The 19,629-nt window shown below is 31.5% G+C and overlaps 3 protein-coding genes across 4 annotated transcripts; 1 reads left to right on the forward strand and 2 right to left on the reverse strand.

Annotated features, from left to right (window-relative positions):
• Nucleotides 1-10,998: 10,998 nt before the first annotated feature.
• On the reverse strand, nucleotides 10,999-14,626 carry LOC109599654 (NADH-ubiquinone oxidoreductase 75 kDa subunit, mitochondrial). 2 transcript variants are annotated; one of them, XM_020015671.2, is made up of 9 exons: nucleotides 14,543-14,626; nucleotides 14,073-14,384; nucleotides 13,719-14,021; nucleotides 12,759-13,172; nucleotides 12,263-12,543; nucleotides 11,935-12,207; nucleotides 11,743-11,884; nucleotides 11,380-11,690; nucleotides 10,999-11,322 (listed from the first exon to the last, which is right to left on the reverse strand). In XM_020015671.2, exons 2-9 carry the CDS (start codon nucleotides 14,380-14,382, stop codon nucleotides 11,185-11,187), a joined length of 2,172 nt encoding a protein of 723 aa, XP_019871230.1. In that variant the 5' UTR covers nucleotides 14,383-14,384; nucleotides 14,543-14,626; the 3' UTR covers nucleotides 10,999-11,184. The 2 variants fall into 2 exon arrangements, with proteins under 2 accessions (XP_019871230.1, XP_019871238.1); XM_020015679.2 differs by having other exon boundaries at nucleotides 14,442-14,585.
• Nucleotides 14,627-14,695: 69 nt separating this feature from the next.
• LOC109599643 (coiled-coil domain-containing protein 115) lies at nucleotides 14,696-15,395 on the forward strand. The gene has a single exon (XM_020015660.2). It carries the CDS (start codon nucleotides 14,845-14,847, stop codon nucleotides 15,340-15,342), a length of 498 nt encoding a protein of 165 aa, XP_019871219.1. The 5' UTR covers nucleotides 14,696-14,844; the 3' UTR covers nucleotides 15,343-15,395.
• Nucleotides 15,340-19,605, reverse strand: LOC109599625 (pre-mRNA-processing factor 6). Its single transcript, XM_020015641.2, has 15 exons — nucleotides 19,305-19,605; nucleotides 19,190-19,249; nucleotides 19,064-19,130; nucleotides 18,809-19,008; nucleotides 18,510-18,751; nucleotides 18,267-18,349; nucleotides 18,018-18,213; nucleotides 17,813-17,961; nucleotides 17,418-17,733; nucleotides 17,145-17,359; nucleotides 16,915-17,091; nucleotides 16,671-16,854; nucleotides 16,417-16,613; nucleotides 16,080-16,364; nucleotides 15,340-15,764 (listed from the first exon to the last, which is right to left on the reverse strand). The coding sequence occupies exons 1-15, from the start codon at nucleotides 19,397-19,399 to the stop codon at nucleotides 15,429-15,431; spliced, it is 2,802 nt and encodes a 933-aa protein (XP_019871200.1). The 5' UTR covers nucleotides 19,400-19,605; the 3' UTR covers nucleotides 15,340-15,428.
• Nucleotides 19,606-19,629: the final 24 nt, after the last annotated feature.

The raw sequence follows: 19,629 nt of genomic DNA on the forward strand, positions 1-19,629 counted from the left end.
GAAGAGTTTCCACTGGCTCTCGGGCCCGAGTGACGTACGAATGCGCGGGCATGCGCCTCGCGTTCACGTGACTCACAATCAATACGGTGTCTTATGTACCAGAATCAATATGTTTACAAGGGAAAAAAGCCAGCGAAGGCTTTAAGGTCTTCGGACATAAAACCATATTGCCGCTACTTTCCGTCGTTTTAACGTCTTCACGAAGGCCGTATAAGGGAGGTGGACCTGGACCCTTCAATTTGATGCCACCTCAAACATTAATTAGCTAATTTCGTCTCCTTTATTCCTAAGGGCGGCAATTTATTATTTACGGTTTGCAGTCGATTAGCGGCCGTTTCGGGAACAATTCACGTGTCGATGGTCCAGGTAATGCGCGTTTAAATATTGCATTGTGTTCGGACGTTGGTGCAGAAAATTCGCTTTAGCCCGTCGGCAAAACACGCCAATTGGGCGGATGCCCTTTTTTTCAGGGGGTTGGTTTGGCGCCTCAAAATGTAAACACCACCGAACAATCAGCACGTAATGTTCCTGTGCCTTTATATGGTTGTATCAGCCAGCCAATTTTTATTGTGCTCCCAGCAATGAATCAATTTGTTTATTAAAATTGAAATGAAAACCAAAATATTTTGTCTAATTATTAATTATTGAGCTAATATAATAATATAAATTCATGGAGTATTTCTAAATTATAAATGAACTGCCTTAAAAATACTATTAAAAATGGTGGATGCGCCAGAAATATTCTTTTAAAAAAGAAATAAACAATGATTAAACTATAGTACATAAAACTGTACCTAGTATGAATAATATGAAGAAATATTCTATCAAAAACTTTAAGGTGCATGTGATTTATTATATATTTTGTATTGAAACTGTTAAAATATTAGAAATATAACACAACAGAAAAATTTTACTCAAAAAATATATGTATTTGAATTTATATTTAAAAACACTTAAGAATTTATTAAATAATGTAATATTAAACAAATCGATAGATTTGATGATAATTAATATTACTACTACTTTTTATCTATATTTTTAAACTATAACTATCAACTAAAAAAAACTCAACAGACACGTTTTTTATCTCTTGAGTAAATTAAAATTTAAAAATAGATTTATGTATTTTAAATCAGGTAATACCTAATTAAATTTTGTATTCTGTTCGGACGGTGGCGCAGATAATTCGCTTTGGCCGACGGCTAAACACGGCAGTAGGGCGGATGCCCTTTTTAAAGGGGTACACTTTCGACACTTCAAAAACACCACGAAATAATTAGTATTTAATTTTTATTGTTCTCTTATCAATTAATCAATTTGTTTATTAAAGTTGTTTATTTTAATTACTAATTATTGAAGCTAATTTAATATAAATTTACAAGTATTTCTAAATTATTAATATTATTTAAAAAGCTGGTGGACTCATGAGAAATTTTCTTTCACAAAGGAAATACAACAATAATTAAAATGTAATACATGAGCATGTGCCCATTTGTCAATAATAAATTGAAAAAACATTGTATTAAAAACTCTAGGGTAAATGTGGTTTATCCTTAGAAATGTCATATATTTTATAATGAAACTATTAATATATTAGAAATATTGTATATAATACAAACTGCTAAAATTGTATTTAAAATTATATATTTTTGAATTTATATGATATTTAAAAATATTTAATACTTTTTTGTTTTATATGAATAAATAAAATTTAGGAATTATTATTAGATACGTAATATTAAACAAATCTGTCATTACTACTTTTGTACAAATATTTTTAAACTGATCTATTTATCAATTAAAAAAATAAAACACACGCTTTCCCTCTCTTGTGTAAATCAATAATTAAAAACAGATTTATATATTTTAAATCACGTAATACCTGATTAAATATTGTTGGTGCAGAAAGTTCGCTTTGGCCGACGGAAAAACACGCCAATAGGGCTGCCATTTTTAAAGAGGTAGTTCGACGATCCAAAAAAATCACCAAATAATTAGCATGTAATATTTTTGTGTATATATGTTGTTTTTATTGTTCTTTTATAAATGAATCAATTCGTTTATTAAAGTTGCCATGAAAACCAATATATATAATATATAATTGCCGTGAACTTATTATTTATAAAATTGGTGGATGCGCAACATTAAGTTTTATTCCACATAAAACAAAAATAATAGTAAAAATGTAATACACAATTGATCATTTGATTATAAATATTTGAAAAAATATTAATACAATTTTTCTTTTATTTTTATATGAATACATTATTTTATATTTATTTATATTATATAAGAATCTATAATATAACATAACAGAATAATACCATACTACGCTATTGTCTTTTTTTTATTTTAATTGTATCTACTAATTAAAAAAAAATGAAACTGATTACAACGCTCATATTTGTCTTCCTTTAATAACCTAAAATAAAAACAGATTTGAGTATTCTAAATCAGGTAATACTTGATTGAATATAGCATTGTGTTCGTACGTTGGGGCAGAAAAGTCGCTTTCGCTTACGCCAAAACATGCCTATAGGGAAATGTTTTGACGCCTCAAAACATGAACACCACCGAACAATTTAAAATATAATCTTGCTATTTTTATGTGGTTTTATCAGTCAGTAAATTTTTATCATGTCCTTATCAATGACTAAATTTATTTATTAATGCTCTACTATTTACTTCACAAAATATAAATTTTATGAAGTATTTTTTAAATTAATCTATGAATTGCTTTAAATGTACCTCGTAGATGTTTTAAAAATATAAATTATGGTAAATTATTATATGTAAGTTTAAGTAAAATTAACACAATATTTTATAAAGTATTTCCAAATATTTCAAAATGGTGGATGCGTCGGGAGTAAAATGTGGCTCTACCTTAGAAACATTCATATATTTTATTCAAATTATTAAACAAATGTTTATTAAAAGTATAATAAAGTTACATGCATTGATAAAATTTAACATTTTTTAAATAATGCTGATATGTATTTGAGTCAATAAAAAAACACGTTTTATATATATTTTAGATATCGTTATATTTAATGTTCCTGTGATAAGATAGTGTGTATTTTTATAAAATTAACTATAATTTATTTATTTTTGGAATTAATAAGTAATTAATCAGTTACTTTAATTAAATTTTATCTTTAAAAATGAGTTTCAATTTTGTCACAGATTTATTAATGAAATTTGGTATCTACTTTGAGAGATGCTAAATGTAATATGTATCTCAATTGTTGTCTGTATTATTATTTTTAACAGTAAGCTGGGTCGGGTGCCGCCAAAAACAATTTTTATGTGACACATATAGTTAGAGTTATAAAGAATTACGAGAGCAAATAATGGAGACAATAAGAAATAAAATATTGTTAAAGCAACTCAAATTTAATATGAAGATTTATCTCAATTACATTTACAGAAACAGAAATGGTCGAAGTCGTTTGTTTACGATTCCCTTATTTGTTATTTTTATACCAACAACTTGTTTCCAACAGAAACAAAATAAGTAAGTATGTTAAAGAAAACATCAAAGAAACCCCACAGAATATTCCCCTCAACATTTAGATCCTCAACATCGATAGTCACGTCGTATAAACACCGGATCTCCGGCCGAGATTTCGGCGAAAATTATCAATTTCAATAAGTCCCCGTTCGTACGTGTGTTAACATCCTTATCCGAATAATGACATCCAGGCCAGCATCCCGCATACAAAAGCGTCTTATTAACATTACAACTGTATTAGCGCATTTATATATTCCAGATTCGAGCCGAAATTACCATTTTAAAATTGCTTCGAAACCAGATTTGAATAAAATGCGAGTAGTTATGCTTTTTTATGAATTATTTAAAACGTTCTATGCAATGGAGGTAAATCGTCTTTTGCTATTTTAATTTCTCACGATTCAAGATGTTTTATCGAATTGGTTTTTTCAGTAATTTATTCAATGATGAAGCTTTATGATAATATTCCTTTATTGCCACAAATAACAAGTAATTTTGTCTTCCTGAACCATTATTTATCCTGTTATAATATTAAAAATAAATGTTGGAGCAGTTGTACCCGACGCTTTTTATAATCTTAATAATCTTTATTCGCATTTCCCAGAAGTAACTGTAATTTAAAAGAAGCTACTTATTGTCTCTTTTACTTTACCCTCAAGTCTACCACAGTCTAAAGTGTATAATTTTAATGTCGTTTTCCTGACAAAAATGCCTGTTGGTTACCGGCATAATTTTCTTTGCGTGACATTACATAATCCGTTTACATTGATAATTTAACTCCATAATCAAATGTTATTTTTAGTGTAATACACGAAGAAAAAATACTCTATTAGACTTTTATTCTGCTTATCAATTTTAACCTTTGACAATAAATATTTTTCCACTCATTACAGATTTAACCGTTTCTTAATTATCATAAGAATGTTCCAATGTTCGTGTCAGTCAGAGAATTACATTTCCTAAAGGATTAGTTGTAATCCTATTATCTGAGCTTTCAGATACTTACATTTATTATTACATTTTTTACAATTTTTCTTATCTTAAAGCTTCTCATCTTCTATTATAAAATATTTTCTTTTGATTTTGTTTATTCAGAAAATATCTCCTTTATATTAATTAACATATTAAATTTAACAATATTCTTTAATCCATAACTAATGACTTCCTTATCTATTCTTGAGTTAGACTATAATTATTCCATTAGAACGAACTCCTGACTATTAATTGGAACTTAATCAACACATTCTTAATAGAAATCCATCAAAAACTTAACAGCAATTAATCGTCTCAGTTTAATATCGACTTGGACAACACGAACTTCCATAAAACAATCTACATTTCACTAGGAATCGTCTCCAGCCTAATTCCAAAATCAATAGCGCGTGGCCCTGAAACACGGGCCAACTTCCCCCTCATTTGTTTATGGTGACTTCCACCGAATTCTCACGGCCAAGTAGTTACTCACATGGTCCAAACTAATCCACTCCACTCCAATAAATTGGCGGTTGTGACGGGTCCCGTATGGATGTAAGTCACTTTCGGGGCGACGTATGACTCACTGGCGGTTTGGATAGGCGCCAGGCACCCGCTGAAAACTCACCCAATTCGTCATCGACTAATGCGACAATAAAATTTTCATCGATCTCCGCCTCCGGAATCGGAATCGTTCTTTCAGTAAAAGTGCCCGAAGGGCAATTGGTTATTTATAGGAATGTGCAGTGCGGATGTGGCAATAACGGAATTAAATGCAGCGCAATTGAAAATTCAATTTATTCTGATTTCGATTGAATGTTTTCTCGCTGTTTGTTAATGACGTTTAATTAAATTGGACGAGTGATGCCACTTTTGCATAGTCTAAGAAATTTATACCAGTTTAAAATTAAATCTTTAACTTTTGGCTTTTTATTTTTATATATTTGCATGTTAATCCGTTTAAATTTGTAAAATTTTTATGTCGAATTTGGTTATAAACGTGTTCCCCGATGTTTTCTATAGGGTAGATGGCTGGAGATTGAGATGATCAAGACAAACATAGATGCTTTGGTCTTTTAATCAATCCGCCAGAACTTTAGATTTGTGTTTAAAATTGTTCTCATGACGAAATACATTTATCAAAAGCAACATTATGGAAGCAAATTGTTGTTTAATATATCCCTGTACATAAATCAATCTACATCAGAAGAGTTGAATCTTCACCATGTTTCACTGTCGATATATAAAACTTTTTGTGCAGCTTTGTCCCTGAAGCATGATTAACATAATCTATACTATATCTTTTTATCAATTAAATTTAGTCTCGTCACTAAAAACTACTCATCCCCTCAGTTTTGTGATTGCGAGAATGTGATTTTAAGTCAGTCAAAATTGGACTGCCATATTTTTAGTAGAATCCAGGATTCTTCTCACAGTCCTTGAACTAGTTTCAACAAGTCCTTCAGGTTGGTTTTAATTTCAGCCGACGATAAGAATACATTGTTTTTTGACATTCAGATTATTCAGTTTTTCCCGCATAGAATTTTTTCATGTCTATTACTTGACCAGTTTCTCTAATTTTTTTAATAATATGGGAAACGATTGATTTATTTAGTCGACAACTCTTAGCCATCTCTTCTTGTTTCTTTCGGTCTTAGTCTCGCTGTATTATAATTTCTATTATAGTTACTAACATCCAAATCAAGTAGTACAGCTCATATTTTTTATATATTTTAAAAAGTTGCTTTAAGTATGACCACTAATGTATATGTTAACATTAAATATCCCAACTGAAAATATTTTAGGGCCTGATATAAAGTTTATTATTTAAATAACATAAGCAATATATTCAATTTAATTTTTATTTATTAATTATTTTTTCATAAAATAATATTCTCATTTTTAACTGAAATAAATGTTTAGCAAACCATCGGATGACATACAATTTTATATCAATTTTTTTTAATTTGTACCTTTTAAGGTATTATTCATTAAAGTCTAATATACATAAAAAAGTTACGGGATATTTTCGTTTTATCTGGGCCACATTCCCAAATTAATTAACGGTTTTAATGAAAAATGTTTTTTATTTATTTAGGGTAAGTAACATAATCTATTAATTAACAGGATATTCAGTCTGCTTCATTAACCCCTTTTTTAGTTCGTAGTAAAACACAAATAAAAAAATAAATTTTAATATTACACGGTTATATTCCAACCTGATTTATCTAATAGAATTTCATCCCATTCGTATTAAAGCCCTGTAAATATAAGAGGGTCAAGTATCATAACTTATGCTAGTGGCTAAACAACCCTCAAGAGAATCCAATATTTATTTTTATTTCGAGGTTCAGATTCACAAAAACATTACTGTTACTTCGCCCTAGATTTGTAATAAAAAAGTTGTAAAATTAAAAATAGTAAAAGTAGTTAGCAACACTTTCCGTAAACAGAGGAGAACTCAAATTTCACGGTCATTGAAATGTTGTTCAATATGTACTTAATTGAGTTTCTATTTATACCTTAAATCATGGCTCGTGTCGATATTAAATAAAAAATAAGTTCCTGAAGTTAACAAAGTGAAAAAAATAAAAATTGATAAATGCACCAAACATCACAACTCCACCAAATATTTCCGAATCGTTCCACACCACAAAACATTCAAGCTGTTTGACGTTGTGATTTTCAACCTCATCCTTTTAATATGACGTGAAACTCCCAAGACGGATACGACATTTCGTTCGCTGCAGATTTAGGGTGAAAGGCTTTCAGCTTCAATACGATTGGAAGTTTAAGGGCGACAATATCTGTCGATGTTGGCACAAGCGGCTTATTTAATAATCCTTTTCTATTTCATTTATATCCTCAATTTTTATGTTAGACCTTGAAAATATTTAATTTAATTTCAATACGAGGCCAAGTATAACACATATCCATATTTCCGGGCAAACGTGAACCATTTGAAAAGCAACAATGTCGGTCTTACACGTGGACGACGCAGTCAACGGCAGATGGCACCTTATATGGGGCATGTACGGCCGCAAAGATTGTCGGATGAGATTTATTAGAAATTGAAATGCAGGATCGATACATCCCAAGAAAATGGACGGATAAAAAATTGCGGGGATGAAAAAACAAGGTGGCGTGAAATTTATTGGTTCGGAGAAAACATGACGAACCGCGATGGATGGGATGTATGGGGAAAATTATATCGTTTGGCCGCTGCTTTTGAGAAAACTGTTTACCAAAATTCAGAGTTACGTGCCGGTTTATGTGCAATCTTCGCATTGATGAAGTAGCGTTATTTTTGCTTTGTTAGTCCTTTTTACAACCTGTCTTTTGTTAAACAGTACTTTTATATTTATTGATTGTTTTTCCATAAAACTAACAAAAAAATAATAAACATAACAGTAAGGAATAAAATTTTATTTGGCGAAATTATAAAGTAACAGCTATAAATAAACATTAACAGTATATTTCAGCCCACGTATATGTGTTAGTAGCCTTGATTTATATACATTACCTAAGTCCTGAAAAAGAAATAAACAAAACATAAAGTGTATATACACAGGCAATTTGAAAAATAAATAAGCAAATCATATAAGAAATAAAAATACCATTTAAACTGCAATAGGAATTAATTGTATCAAGATCATTTTTTTATATTATATCTATTGAGTTAAATGTAGCAGAAAGAGAAAATAAATCGTTCTTTAATTTTGATTTACTCCTGTCTTCTTTCAAGTTAAGTAGAAAATAGGAAATCATATATCTTAATATTAGATAACGTACAAGTAACAGAGCATAAAATTTTATTCAATTAAGTGTTTTAAACTAATTTTTTTACTAAATAAAATATAGTTAAAAATATCTAAAGCATATTATGTATTTCACAGAAGGAAAACAATATTCTTTATTTGGAGAATTAGAATAATTTATTCATTACATCAATCAATATTCAAGAGGTTCACAATTATATAAATTTTAGAATCGACGTTTAAAATGTACATAATTTTTCTCCCCAAAATTCCGAGACATTTTTATCAGGTAATCAAATCATAAAGACAGTTGAATAATTTTAACACTTTTTTATTAATTTGTGCAAAAATAAATTGGTGAAGTTTTAACCGATACGTACATAATTGTTTTTATTATTAATGTAATTATAACATATCAAACGCTTTTAATACGTAACACACATTAAATATATTTAAATATAAGTTAAAATTAAATATTCCAATTATAAAAATTCATTTTTAACCCCATTCACTAAGTTATGAATAAATTTAATTATAAATGCTTTAAATTAAAAATAATACACATATTTAAATACATTTAAGTTTATTTTATATACATATATAGTAAAAATTAAATATGTGTATTAATTAAATATTTATTATTAACATCTTTATTAATTCATAAAAGTGTGGGGTCATGTTAAAATTAAATATTCCAATTTGGAGTATTCGTTTTTTAACCCCAGACAATTGTGAATGTATACATTTATAACGTATATTTAAACACAGTTAATTATAAACGATAAAATTGTAAATAATTTAATTATTTAATTAAATATATAATCTTTGATATGTTAAAATGAATATTAGTGAAATTGATCGTGTGCAAAAAAGTCGATAAAAAACAATAACAAAAATATGCACCCCATAATTCAATTGAACCTTTAATGAAACATCCCCAAAGCATATATCGAAACGCAGATTCGTTGGCAACAATTAAAACCAATTACGATTCAATTAAAACGGTCGCAATCAGTTTTGTCGTCCGGCTATAATTTACGCGAATTAAAAAAAAGTATTAAACAGAATGGGAAAACCGAAAACCCAGAGATGAGTCATGCCACCCCCGTACTCCAGGGTAGGACGGGCAAAAATCAATGGCGCCACTCGCTTGACCTACAATGTTGCAGGCCGAATTAATTAGGCTTCGCGCCGGAATCAATGCACATTCGTTGTGCAATTACAATAAACAATTGTAACTGATAAATTCGCACATCCATCCCCCGGATAATAAACGGATACATACAAATACAAGTACGGCACTGTGCGGATCGTCAATAAAATTATTTAACGAGATATTTTATTGATAAATGCGTGTTTCAATGAAATTTTTATCTATTTACAATCTTTGATGCATTATAAATTAATTAATAAATAAAAACTTACCTTATTGTCTTCAGAATATTCGAAAATTGCGATTTTTGAAGCAGAAAACACTTTTTGACATTTCTACACAATATCGATTCGACTTGCGCACTTTGGGGCGCTTGACATTGAGCAGGACCGTACTCAATACGTTTAGTATTAAGTGAGACGATATTTGAGTGCGTGTGTAAATAATTTACTAGGTAATCGTAGGAGTTCATTAAAACAATTACGAACAATTACTTTACGTCCGTTTGCATGAAAAATGCATACGTGGACTGTTTTATGTAAATGATATGCGTGTAGAAGTTATAAAATGAAGAATTTAATTATAAAAGTATATTTTTAAACTATCATAGACATAATTCGATAGTGCATGATTATAATAACACACAAAAATTTATATTTTCAATTAATTAATTAACACATTTAACAAATTTTAAATCACTTGAGTAAAATGAGTTCAGTAGTTTAATAAATAACTTTCGTCTAGTTAATTAATGCAGTCGTATAACGAAAGTGGCCCATTTAAAATGGAGAAATCTTTATGAATTTGGATATCTCGATAAATAAGCTAAAATCAGAAGTTCACTGTAGCAAAAAATTTAAAAATATACTTTCAATTGTATCTGTCGCCATACAACCATTAGAAAAAATTTTCTTGTTTAGATTTATAATAACACTGTACAACAAGGTTTTTGTGCCCAATATCACTATTTTCGGTAATTTTTGCTATTAAAAATGGAAGATAATCTGTTTTCGAGATACTTCAATATAACTGTATAACTAGATTCTGAATAATGCTAAAATCATTTCTTTTATTTGTACTAAAATTAAAGGAAAGGATATTAAAATGCGTCCATGATACGCAGGTCCCCACAGGGATCAGATTTATTAACTCATAATTTTTACCTATTTACACAGAATATTTGTTTTCAACTACACATTTTTACTTCCTAATAACTGTGGTTAAAATTTGGTATAACATTCGTGTTCAACTACACATGTTGATTTTCTAATAACTGTAGTTTAACTGTGTACTAACAGTATGTGTTAGAAATGTATGTATTAATATTTATAGTATATATTATTACTTTTCTACTGTGACTGTTAATAACTATACAGGAAAATTTTAGAATGATATTAAAACATTTCAAAATCACTTCATTTGATATGGAATATGAAAAATATAATTTGTTGCATATTCTAATTATTGTAAATAATATACATATTTTACCTTATTAAGTAATTTATGCATTTACATTTAAGTGTTAATTAATATATTTAACAATTAATTATAGTTACCTAGACCCCATATGGGTGGAATATGTGTTAAAAATAAAATTACAGAAATAAAGTATAATACATGTTTATTGGTATTTAAAGATAATGTACAAAGCAAATAAACTGAATTAAAAAATAAAAAAAGATGGAACATAATACCTCCAATTTAATGTTAAGACTGTACTTTTCATCTTATTTCACTAACAATAGTGCTTAGATCTTCTAAAATTTACATAAATATAACTTTGAATTGATTTAACATAACTTTTGTTTCAAAGCAGCTTGAACGCACTTTGCCATTGTCGGGGATGCTCTACTGATTGAATCTGTCATATAGAAATCTTTAAGTTCCTTAATTTTAACATCTAATGGAGTACATTCTACATCATTACCCTGAAAAATAAAAACACAAATTAAAAATTTTCAACCAAATAAAATCGATAAACTTACGCTAGCCAAGGCGGCAGCCTGCTTGAAGAAGTTCGCATTTTCAGCATGGCCGTATCGAGTGAGGTGGGGAGCGACCTCTTCCAATCTGTCGCGAATTTCGTTTAAGTTATCGTAGGGCAAACGTTCGCCGATAATTTCGGATAGTGCCCTGATGATCTTCCAATCTTCACGTGCCCTTCCTGGTGGAGTGACGGCCACCAAAGTCTGTTGGGCTCTGCCCTCGGTGTTCACGTATGTCGCTTGTTTCTCGGTGTAGGCGGCGCCGGGCAAAACTGCGTCGGCGATCAAGGCGCCCTGGTCACCATGGTGTCCTAAAAAACGAATGGATAATGTCTGTAAAATTAGTGGCAATGAAAGTAGTACCTTGGTAAATTACGAAGCAATCCTTGGGTAAGTCTTCCTTGGTTATTGCTCCTTCATCAGCTCCCAACAAGAATAAAACCTTCAAATTACCATTCCTAATTTTATCCACACCAGGGGTATAACCGATATCAAGAGCTGCAACCTAAAATCAATACATTAACAACAATAAAAATAATTTTTGAAAGGACTTACTTGACTGGCAACTTTGTGAAGCACATTCAAGACTTTCCAGTCCTTCTCAGCTGGATTGAGTGAGTTGGCCAAGTTTTGAACTTGAGCCAGTATGGCTGCTCCATCAGATCTTTCCAATGTGTCAGCTCCAATTATGATCAGTGGCTTCTTCGCCGATTTCAGTTTTTGACTGAACGAATGAGTTCCAGAAGTCAACGCTTTCAATGTCGATGGATCGTCACCCAAATGATCATAAGAATACCTCAAGTCAACTTTAGGACCTACCAAAGCAACCTAAAATAAATCATTGATATAATTTTATTACATTATGTTATAGAACAAAACTCACGTCTAATTCCTTATGGACCCACGCCTTTCTTAGCCTGGAGTTAAGAAGAGGAGCCTCTAAACGCGGATTTGTTCCAATAAGCAGAACAACGTCGGCCTCTTCGGCGCCTGCAATCTTGTTGTTTAACAGATAGCTGGATCTAAGGTCGGTGCCGGATCCGTCCATGGGGAAAATATGTTCAGTGCACAAGTTTTCAGAGCCAAGACGATTCAGAAGATCCTTAACGGCAACCAATAGTTCGGCATCGGCGAAACCACCAGCGACCGCACCAATCTTATCACCTATATCAATAAAAGATATTTGAGTGTTTATGTTTTTCTTCAAAGTGTAGAATAAATGTTACTGCCGCTTGTTTTGTTGACGTCGTTTAGAAATATCAACAAATGATTTCAGGCAGTTACAGTCTTCCCTATGTGTACAACCAACAAGAATTTTTAATGATTCTTGAGGTGAATTGATAGGGACACGATTCGAACGGTAAAAGTAAAACATTCACCTGCGTTTTTAATCTGTTTTCCCACAGTGAGCAAAGCAGCTTCCCAGTCAACGGCCTTCAGTTCCCCATTCGAATCCCTCAACATTGGAGTAACCAATCGTTGACGCTTCAGACCGTCATAAGCAAATCTTGATTTGTCCGATAACCATTCCTCATTGATTTCCTCGTTAAGTCGAGGCAGGATCCTGAGGACTTCACCAGTTCTCGTCGACACGACGATGTTTGAACCTACAGCGTCCAAAACGTCGATTGAATCGATCTTTCTGATTTCCCACGGTCTGGCGGTAAAACTGTACGGTTTACTGGTCAAAGCGCCCACTGGGCACAAATCGATGATGTTGCCGGACAATTCAGACAAGAAAAGCTTTTCAATGTATGTTCCTACTTGCATGTCAGAACCTCTACCAGTGGTACCTAACAAAAAAAATATTTTTGTTTAACAATTTCTATGAGTGACTTTACACACATTTATTTATAATAAAGTCACAGATTAATGATACAAATTGATCAAATGTAATTAAAATAATTTTCTTCTGTTATCTATATAAATAAATAAGAATATAAGTTAAGTAGTAGCATTAATAGAAGAACAAATTTAATCTAATAAGAATGACATAAAATAAGTTACAATTTATGATTAATAATAAAGTAAATATTTAATATTTATTGAACAAATTTTACAAATGATTAAAAATTCACATTAATTTGTAACCAAACCACAAATAGTTATGTACTTATAGTTTTGGAACAAACATAACATACCATACATAACAAAGTTATGTAATGATAATATTTAAATGATAAAAGATGTTTAATAAAAATATTTTTTATAAGAATTTTATATAAGTAACATTATTAATAGAAAGTAGTTATTCCAATAAGAATTATATTAGCACAAGACTTGTTATATTTTCATTAAAGATGTGAAACATTTTAATATTCAATTTAAAGTTCACTTACCCAAATCATCAACTCCAGCAACCTCAGATGCAAATCTGATACACCTAGTGCAATGAATGCATCTGGTCATAATGGTCTTAATTAACGGTCCAATGTCTTTATCTTCAACAGCCCTTTTACCAGAGTGGTCAATGTCAGTAAATCTAGACCTGTCTGAGCCAAAAGCCATGCTTTGATCTTGCAAATCACATTCTCCTCCTTGATCACAAATTGGACAATCCAACGGATGGTTCACTAACAAAAACTCCATCACACCTTCACGTGCCTTCCTGGTCATTTCAGAGTCAGTCTTTATGCGCCACCCTAACAATGAAATCGTTTAAAAAGCTAACAGGATTCCAGAAAAACTAGTACCTTTCATAACTGGCATGGCACAAGCAGCAACAGGTTTAGGTGATTTTTCAACTTCAACCAAACACATTCTGCAATTGCCAGCAACTGCAAGACGTTCATGGTAACAGAACCTGGGTATTTCTACACCAACCATTGCGGCGGCTTGTAAAACTGTTGTGCCTGGTTCGACCATCACAGGTTTGTCATCGATGAATACTTCAATTTTTGCAGGTTTCTTGGCTTGATCACTTTGAGCCCTTGTTATTACACTCAATTGCTTAGGGCAATTCTTAGCCCCGTTAAGGACTTTATTCACCGTTAACCGCAACATATCTACAAAGTTTTCGGTAATTTAATATTACATAATAAAGATTATTTGAATGACTTAACCTAACTAATATAGTGTGGATAGGAATTTTGAGAACGACACTTTGATTTACAATATATCTGTAGTATTTCAAGACAAAATAAAGGTTTATTGTAATTTATACCTTGTTATTTTCGATCCGATTTATAAATATATGGAAACGTCAGTTTTTGATGGCAATGACGTCCATTACCATGGTGGAAAATGAAATTCCCCAGGACAAATGAACTAATGTTCTCTTAAATTTTTATTTTTAATTTTAAGGATTTTTAATATTCAAATTATTTATTTGTTAGTTACTTGCATATAAGTTGGGTTTTTTTATTAATTACGAATTTTATTAATAAAAACGATTCAGCAATTTCAATCGAGTCATATGACTTTGACATTTCGCTAAATCAAAACAAACTCAAAACATCCGTAAATATGAGTCCAAAAAGTGAGAAAATGTGTGAGGAATACCATAAAGTATGTGATGTATTAGACAAATTAACACTAGATGCTTTGACGCTAATGGAGGAAGAAATACAGCTTAAACTTTATATTGAAAATGCTATGTGTGGTGGAGAATCCCATTTAGCAAAGTCTAGATACATTTTAGGACAAAACAGTGTGTCATCCCTTCAATTACCATCAGAAGAGGTAGATATCAATGCAATGGCAAAAGTGGTGCCCAATGAAGATCAGAAATATTTAAAATCTCATGGTGTAGAACTTGCAGTTGCCAAATGCGATGAAAACATTCAAAATCCACTAAAATGGTTTGGATTACTGGTTCCACAGAATTTGCATTATGCACAGAAAATGTTTACTCAAGCTTTACAATGGGTGGTTCAAGCAGCTAATGTCCAGTGGAAACTGAATGAAACTTGTGTTAAAATAGAACAGCTAAAGGAATATAAAAATCAAATAAAAGCCAAATAATGTTTCTGCAATATTTATTACACCTATTTCTAGTTTAATAAACAAATTAATTCTATAAATGTTGTTTTATATTACATAAAAATTCTTCAAACAGGAATAGGTACTTCAACAGCAACTGCTAACAATATTTGCTCAGTACTTAATCCAACATTTGAAATTTTTTTGGAGACTGAACACCACAGCTCACCATGATGTGGTTCAGCTGTTAAACATCTTGATTTCACTTCCTCAATCTGTTCTTTAGTGCCATGTAGTTGTTCAAACCTAAACCAATGGGCCCAAGCATCACCAAGATCTGGTTCTATTTTTAATGTTCTCTGGAACCATTCTCTGCATTTGCTTAATTTCCTTTCAGACCAGAACAATTTACTGACTGCCAATAGAACATGTGGATCATGTTCACATTTTTTAAGAGCATCAACCTGCAAAAAAAAATACGTTAAAACAAAATTCCATTGTAAACTGTTGCTTGTTGCTGAGATGGCCAAAAAATCAATTTTTTAGCATAAGTAGTTTAGTTTTAATATGATATAATGTTTATTGTACATATCAAAACTACAGAAAATCTAATTGATTTATCCATTGAAATTGTTATATATCCCAATTATTTCTCTAAAGAGGTAGATGAGGTTTACAAGTATGAGGAAGAGACTCAAAATGTATTTTTAATGTTGCCATGAATGTTGGACTTCAATCATTATTTTAATCTGCCCATCTCAAATGTTGAATATTCTTACTGATTTTGTTTTTCTTTGTGCCCTGGGTTCCAAGAATATAGATTCAGCCCACAGTATTCCAGAATTAGGGCATTCCTGCAAAGCTTTTGCCATCATCGAATTGGCAATGTCCTTCATTCCCGCTCTCATTTCTACTCTGATGGCTTCAAGCCACAATTCGTCATTCTTCGGGTTTTTCAAGCGAGCTTTTTCTAATACTGAACGCGCTTTAATGAGGAGGTCTCGTTTTTCCTCCAGTCTAGACAATAATAACCATAGTGGAATTGATCCAGGACATTTTTTAATCTGCAAACACAATTATCAATACAGAATAGACAACATAATAATAGAATCATACCGCAATACTATAAGTATCAAATGCTTTTGACATTTCATTCTTCTGTTCATAAATTTGTCCACACATCATCCAAAGCTTGGCGAAATCTGGGAACACTTTTAAAGCCTCCTCAAGTAAACCTAAGGCTGCATTCAAATCATTCAATGACCACTCGAGTTTAGCGCTTTTCATCATAACTCTGGGTGTAGGTGCAGAACCTTTAATATTAAACAATTTATTAGAAAAAAGCGCATGTTAAATAAAAACGTATTTACCTCTAGCCTTTGCTAAAAGTCTTCTGGCACGTTCATATTCACGATTTTCGGATTCCAGCTTTACTGCGGCTAACCAGATCTCTTCACTGTTAGGATTCGCCTGGAAAGCCAAGGACAAAATTCCTCTAGCAGCTGGCACATCACCAGCCAACCACTTACTCTTAGCTCCCATCAACCACAACACCTGCAAAAAATATGAAATATAATAATTGCTATAGCAATAGATATATAAATATATCCTTACCTCACTTTTGGGACAATGGGCAACTGCCCTCTGCAACAAAGACTCCAGACTCTCTCTAGATCCGTGATTCTTTTCCAAATAGGCAGCTCTGAGCCAAATAGACTTCTTTCCAGGAAATTCTGCCAAAGCTATGCCATAAACAGTTCTAGCACATTCATAAGCCCCTTGATTGATACACTGCAAAAAATAATGTGAGATTGTACATTGAAAAATAATATGGTAATGCTTACATGTTCTGCATCTTCCATCCAAGTGTGTTTCTGATCTTCAGGTTCAACGCCATAACTAATAATAGCTTTAACAATCGCTCTACAACAGTGTATGTGACCGCTTTTCTCGCTCTCTATTGCTTCCTTGAACCAATGTTCTCTGTTGATTTCAACACCATTAGAATTCAACGATGTTATAGCTCTTTCAATGATCTTTTCTACCATGTGGTGATTTCCTAAATTTATTTGATTATTAATTATTATACTATTACACTTTGATTTGATAAAACTCACCATTATGTTCTTCTAATTTTGCTGCTGTTGTCCAAATTTGCTTGTCAGTTGGTATGTTTTCTCTAGCCTTGTTCAACACTTTCCTAGCGTTCTCGTACGTTTCCAATTTGGCTAAAGCCAACCACAATTCAACAGCCTGCGGACAACACTCCACTGCTCTGGATAAAAGAATTCGAGCATCCTCCGGGTTTTCTAGTTCAACGGCCGCTTTCCACAAACGCACTGAATTAGGAATGTGTTCGAGTGCTTTGCGAAACACACGGCGTTTCGCCTTCGTTTCCGTTTCTAAATCGGCTGCTTTTATCCATATCCTTACCTATAAACATTTGTTTATTAAGGTATAAATACCAAAGAAAATTACAGAAATTAAAGAATGTATAACAAATAAATCTTACAGAAGTGGGAATATGTCTTGCAGCCTGTGCAATGACAGCCTTTGATGTATCAGGTGGATTTAATCTGGCTGCTTCCAACCACAGGTCTTCACTTTGTGGATTAACTTCACAGCCCTTCATTATCAAATTTCTGGCAGCTTGTACTTTTCCTAAATTGAAAAATTAAATATTAATATTAACACAATTTAGAATTATAAACATTTACCTGTTACTTCCTCTAAACGCGCACTGGCAACCCATGCAGGTGGATGGTTTGGATTAGTTTCTCTAACAGATTTCAAAAGTAATCTAGCTTTTTTTATATCATTTATATCACCACCATAAGTTGGAATCATCGATTGTAAATCTGTTAGGTAACCTTTAGGATCCACAACTGTTTGCCCTGTCACTGAATCAGACACCTGAAAATATCTGAATAAACTATGTCCTTTTACACAATATTTTTCAAACAAACCTGTGACAATTTAACATTCATCAGGGTATTTCTGGCTTGACCAATCTTCCTCAAGTCCATGTCACCAGTTGGAGTCAACATACCTAGATTTACAAAAAACAAAAAATAGTAACTATTATATTGTTAGGCTCTAAACTGAATTCATATCCTATAAAATATTTATGAAATGAATAAAAAAATAGAAATGATCATATCATATAACTATTAAAATATATGGTCCCATAATTTCAATGCTGAACATACCAGGTGTAGCTACTCCAGGGACAATACTGGCCAATCCTGAATTGGGATCCAATGAAGAGACTGCCTCACCACCCAGATTTCTGGCTAAAACACTATCTGGTAGTGGAGTAAACTTTTCAGCTCTTGGATTTCTCTGCTTTTTATTTCTGGCATCACCAACTTCTGGCACATTTCTCCATTCATCCTCTGATACACTGCTTAAATCCCTTTTTAAATCAGAGAACTGTTGCTGAATTTTTGGCCTGAAAAGAGAAACATAACATAATTACAATAAATTTAAAAATATAATACTGTTATACCTTTCTTGACGATATCTTTCCAATTCTTCCCTCAATCTCTTCTCCCTATATTCTTTTCGTTTCTCATCCATTCTCTTGTCAATGGCTTCATAAATGGCATCAGCTTCCGCATCATCTTTATCATATGGATCTTTAGAGAATAAAGAACCACCATAACCACTGAACTCATCATAATTAGAATCATTCAAGTCTTCCTCTTCCTAAAATTACCCAATTAAATTAAATTTACAATATTATTTTAATTAATGAGAAAACCTCTTTTTCTTCTTCTTCATCCTTTTTCTTGGTTCGCTTTGCTGCTGGAGGAGCATGTCTGTCATCTCTAAAAACATAAAACAATACATTATTAGTATATTAAACAGTTTAAAATATTTGACTTACGAGACATCATTTGCATCTCTGGCTGGACCAATATCCGAACGAGTGGTAAATCCAGTGGCTCTATAAAATATAAATAATTAATAAATTGATTTTAATCATTTTAAACATGTTTTACCCTCTTCCAACACCAGCAACATATCCTAATGGAGCTGGTACTCCAAGGAAATGTTTTTTGTTCCTGTTTACTAAAGCTTGAGGAGGTGCTGCCATAATTTTTGCATAAGATATTCCTTTTTCTAGGATTTGTTGTTTATTTACTATTGACAACGTTCATCAAACGAAAAACTTTTAGGTTAGATTATACTTTTCGAACATAGACTTAATATTTTGATCTATAAATTCGACAACAATTATTTATTTATTTAAACAATAAGATGTCCGATTTTGAAAAATAGTGTAATTGTTGTTATTTTTTCCTTAAAAAAGAAATCGTAATTTAC

The sequence above is a fragment of the Aethina tumida genome, chromosome 1, assembly GCF_024364675.1.
Source record: "Aethina tumida isolate Nest 87 chromosome 1, icAetTumi1.1, whole genome shotgun sequence".
Lineage (NCBI taxonomy): Eukaryota > Metazoa > Arthropoda > Insecta > Coleoptera > Nitidulidae > Aethina > Aethina tumida.

Bases quoted from the DNA above. Each gene is read 5' to 3' on its own strand.
- LOC109599654 (XM_020015671.2), bottom strand. From the start codon at position 14,382: ATGTTGCGGTTAACGGTGAATAAAGTCCTTAACGGGGCTAAGAATTGC. The intron at 12,544-12,758 runs GTGAATGTTTTA...TTATTGATATAG, and splicing joins AAAACAGATTAAAAACGCAG to GTGATAAGATTGGTGCGGTC. The intron at 11,885-11,934 runs GTAAGTCCTTTC...TATTGATTTTAG, and splicing joins TTCACAAAGTTGCCAGTCAA to GTTGCAGCTCTTGATATCGG.
- LOC109599625 (XM_020015641.2), bottom strand. From the start codon at position 19,399: ATGGCAGCACCTCCTCAAGCTTTAGTAAACAGGAACAAAAAACATTTC. The intron at 18,350-18,509 runs GTATGTTCAGCA...TTGTAAATCTAG, and splicing joins CCCTGGAGTAGCTACACCTG to GTATGTTGACTCCAACTGGT. The intron at 17,360-17,417 runs GTGAGTTTTATC...AAATAAATTTAG, and splicing joins AAAATTAGAAGAACATAATG to GAAATCACCACATGGTAGAA.
- LOC109599643 (XM_020015660.2), top strand. From the start codon at position 14,845: ATGAGTCCAAAAAGTGAGAAAATGTGTGAGGAATACCATAAAGTATGT.